The sequence below is a fragment of the Apaloderma vittatum genome, unplaced genomic scaffold, assembly GCF_000703405.1.
Source record: "Apaloderma vittatum isolate BGI_N311 unplaced genomic scaffold, ASM70340v1 scaffold37392, whole genome shotgun sequence".
In the NCBI taxonomy this organism is placed as follows: Eukaryota; Metazoa; Chordata; class Aves; order Trogoniformes; family Trogonidae; genus Apaloderma; species Apaloderma vittatum.
Genome location: NW_009705996.1, coordinates 843 through 3,851, shown reverse-complemented (window position 1 = coordinate 3,851; position 3,009 = coordinate 843). Strand labels below are relative to the sequence as shown.

At 56.0% G+C, this 3,009-nt stretch overlaps 1 protein-coding gene and 1 non-coding gene across 2 annotated transcripts in view; both read left to right on the top strand.

Moving 5' to 3' along the window:
• BSND (barttin CLCNK-type chloride channel accessory beta subunit) overlaps positions 1-387 on the top strand; it is a 2,923-nt gene extending 2,536 nt beyond the window's left edge. Inside the window, 1 exon segment of the mRNA XM_009865618.1 lies at positions 99-387. Coding sequence (XP_009863920.1) covers positions 99-387 — 289 coding nt within the window.
• Positions 388-2,336: 1,949 nt separating this feature from the next.
• On the top strand, positions 2,337-2,407 carry TRNAG-CCC. The gene has a single exon. It is a non-coding gene; the product is annotated as a tRNA-Gly (tRNA).
• The last annotated feature ends 602 nt before the right edge of the window (positions 2,408-3,009 follow it).

Sequence of the window (3,009 nt, the reverse complement as noted above, 5' to 3'; positions counted from 1 at the left end):
CCAGCTCCAGGGGAAACCCCAGCTCCAGCCCAGCTGTGCTTAGTGTAACCTGCACCCTGCCCATCCACCTTGCTTACTGTAACTCCCTGTTTTCGCAGCCCTCCCCAGCCAACTCAGGGGGATGCTCCTCTGGTGTCCCTCCTGGAGGACATGGACACGCTGTCCCTGGAGGACTCCGTACCCGGCAGTCCCATGCCACAGGGCCGGTCCCCCCCACCATCCGCTGCCCGCTCTGGCTGCTCCCCAACCAGCTCCCCAGCGAGGGGACGGTACTCTGGTTCACCCCGCAAAGGCACCGGGGAGGAGGATGACCTCTATTACGGGCTCCAAGAGGGAATGGATGCTCTGCTCGAGGAGAGCGACTGCCTCTTTGAGCCTGAAGACTGATTTCCCGGAGAGAATGGCTGCTTGGCATGGAGGGGACGCAAACGTCACAGTCTGGAAGAAAGGGGCTGGGGCTGCCCCCTGAAAGTGCAGTGGCTGCAGCCCCCAGGCTCCTTCCCGTGCCCCATGCTGTGCTGCGCCCCTTGCACCCACCCAGCTGCCCGAGTGGCTGTCAACCTGCAGAACTCAGGGAGTGCCATCACCTCCCGAGTTTCCACAGTAGAAGAGAGACCTTTGGGTGAGTGTGGATAAGCATGAATGCCAGGCTGGGCAGGATCTGGGTTAAATAATGTCCTTAGGAAAGGAAAAGATTAGCTTTGCTGCTTTGAAACAGGATCAGCTTTTAGGTAGGTAAAGATGTGTCACACCAGGTAGGCTTTACGAGGCAGAGATGCCCACAAAGCCTTACTGCCCCCTTATTGAAGATGCCTTGGAATTCAAATCAGTTCCTGAAACTCCCACAGCAGGCAGTCTTCATGTCTCCAGGTTGGGAGAGAGGTGATGGAGGGGACAGACTGTGCAGTCCCCCATCTCCTGCATGAGGACCAGCTTCCAGCGTAGCAGGGACAGAGAGAGGAGGACTCAGCTGAGCCAAAATCCCAGTGATGGCTGTGGCTTCCCAAGGGCCACTTGAGGTCGTGACTTTGGGCAACCTTTGCTCTCTCAGGTGGGTCAGTGTCAGCAGCTGCAGAGCTGCTGGTGCCTTGGATGCCGACACCTGCTGTCCCCAAACTCTTTCTGAATAATAAACATTAATTTCAAGTCATATTGGTGGAGTTAAGCCTGGTTTGTCACCATAACAGGGGCAACACAGCAGCTTATTTGCAACACGCAGAGATGGCAGCACCGGTGAGAGGTGCTACCTCTGCCTGCTCTTTGACTACTCAGGACTGAGGGGGTGTGCCTGAGCACCCTTGGGGCAGCTGGGTTTGGATCCAAGCATCAGCATATCCAACAGTGTGGGGATGCTGAGAGTCCCTCAGCTTGTTTCACGAAAGCTGGGCTGGATGCCTCACACGCCCGGGAACACGCATCTGCTGGCAGAGAGGCCCTTTGCAGATATATGTGGGTTGACAAGCCCAGAAGCATCAGGGAAAGATGTCCTTGAGTGCCTGAGTGCGATGGAGCCTGGGGAGTCCTGCAAACGATGCTTCCCACGCTCCCCTGTGGCCCAGGGAGTGCTTGGCTGGTGCAATCCAGGGTGGTGCAAGAAATGGCTCTACCTGGGGACTTCACACCCCCGTGACACTCCTGGCAGGGTTACTGCACCCTTTGCTCAACTTCGCATGACTGCAGCAGCAAGGGGAGAAGGGCAGGCAGCACCCACGCACTCAGGGTGTTTATGGCCAACAGTGCTGTCAGGTGGGTGGGGACCAGAGACACCGGTGTTTGCTAAATATTGTCAGCAGGATCACGAGTGGCCGTCCAAGAGGAAGCGTCACCCAAATGTTTATACTTGCTGAACTCCTGCCTGTCCTCACTGGTGGCTGCAGGGACATTGCTTCGAGGGGACCACATCTCACTGAGTTCCGGACGAGTTCTGGGAGGTCCTATTGAGTGTAGGAGTCTCATAGAGACCCAAAAGCTTTTGCCCATCTCACGTCCTGGGACTCACTGCCACTTTCAGCAATAGAAACTCAGTCTTCAAAAGTGTTTTCCTTGGCCAGGGACAGAAAAGCAGGCTGAGATAGGGGGCTGGAACCTCGCCCCGCTGCTCTTTGTGGAGCTGGGTTTGGGTCCCTGCATCCCCCAGCGAAGCATCCCGGTCCTGCCGGCTGGAGGGACGACCCCGAGGCTGCCGGAGCCAAAGGGTTCAGCTCCCTCTTCTCAGCTGAAGTTAAACATTGTGAGCAAAAGGACATTCCTGCACGGAATTACGGGCACCGGGGCCCGCGTCGGGGTGGGTGTTACGGCACCTGGTCTGGTGGCGCGCGGCAGGTGGTATCCCGAACGCACCAGTGGTGTAGTGGTATCATGCAAGATTCCCATTCTTGCGACCCGGGTTCGATTCCCGGCTGGTGCAGACAGCCTACTGTAGACAGAAAGTGGTTTTTCAATAATCAAATAGTACCGCGTTTGTCCCAAAGCTATAAGCACAGTGTACTGGTTGTGCTTTTGCATCTCCCACGGAGGGATGTGAGTGGGACACCCTGCTCAGTGTCACCCAGCAAGTGATTTAGGGGCTTTTCCACCCTAAGCTGGGATATTCTCTGTTGCCTTTCCCGTTTTCTTCTTCCTCCCCTCTTAAACAGGACCCCCCATCTTTAACACAGACACAGATGGAGGACATTGCTTCTTGCTACAGCAGCGGGAATTGCTGTTAGAAGCTCCTCTGTATGCCAGGATGGGAATCTGAGCTCTTCTGTACAAGGTGCAAGATTTTGGTGATTTCTGAATAATTTTTTTCATTAAAACTCCCCAGCCTTTCTGCAGGTATTTCCTCCTTCCAAAGAGCTCTGGGGCTGGACATCTCTTGCCTCATGGCACAGCCTTTGGGGTTGGGTGTTCACACAAGACCTCGCTGCATTTCTCAGCACATGGGAGTGTGTGTGGGGCTGGGGAGGCCTTCGCCACCCCCTCCTCTGTGGGGTCTCTCCCCCCTTCCCTCAGATACGCCTTGTGCCC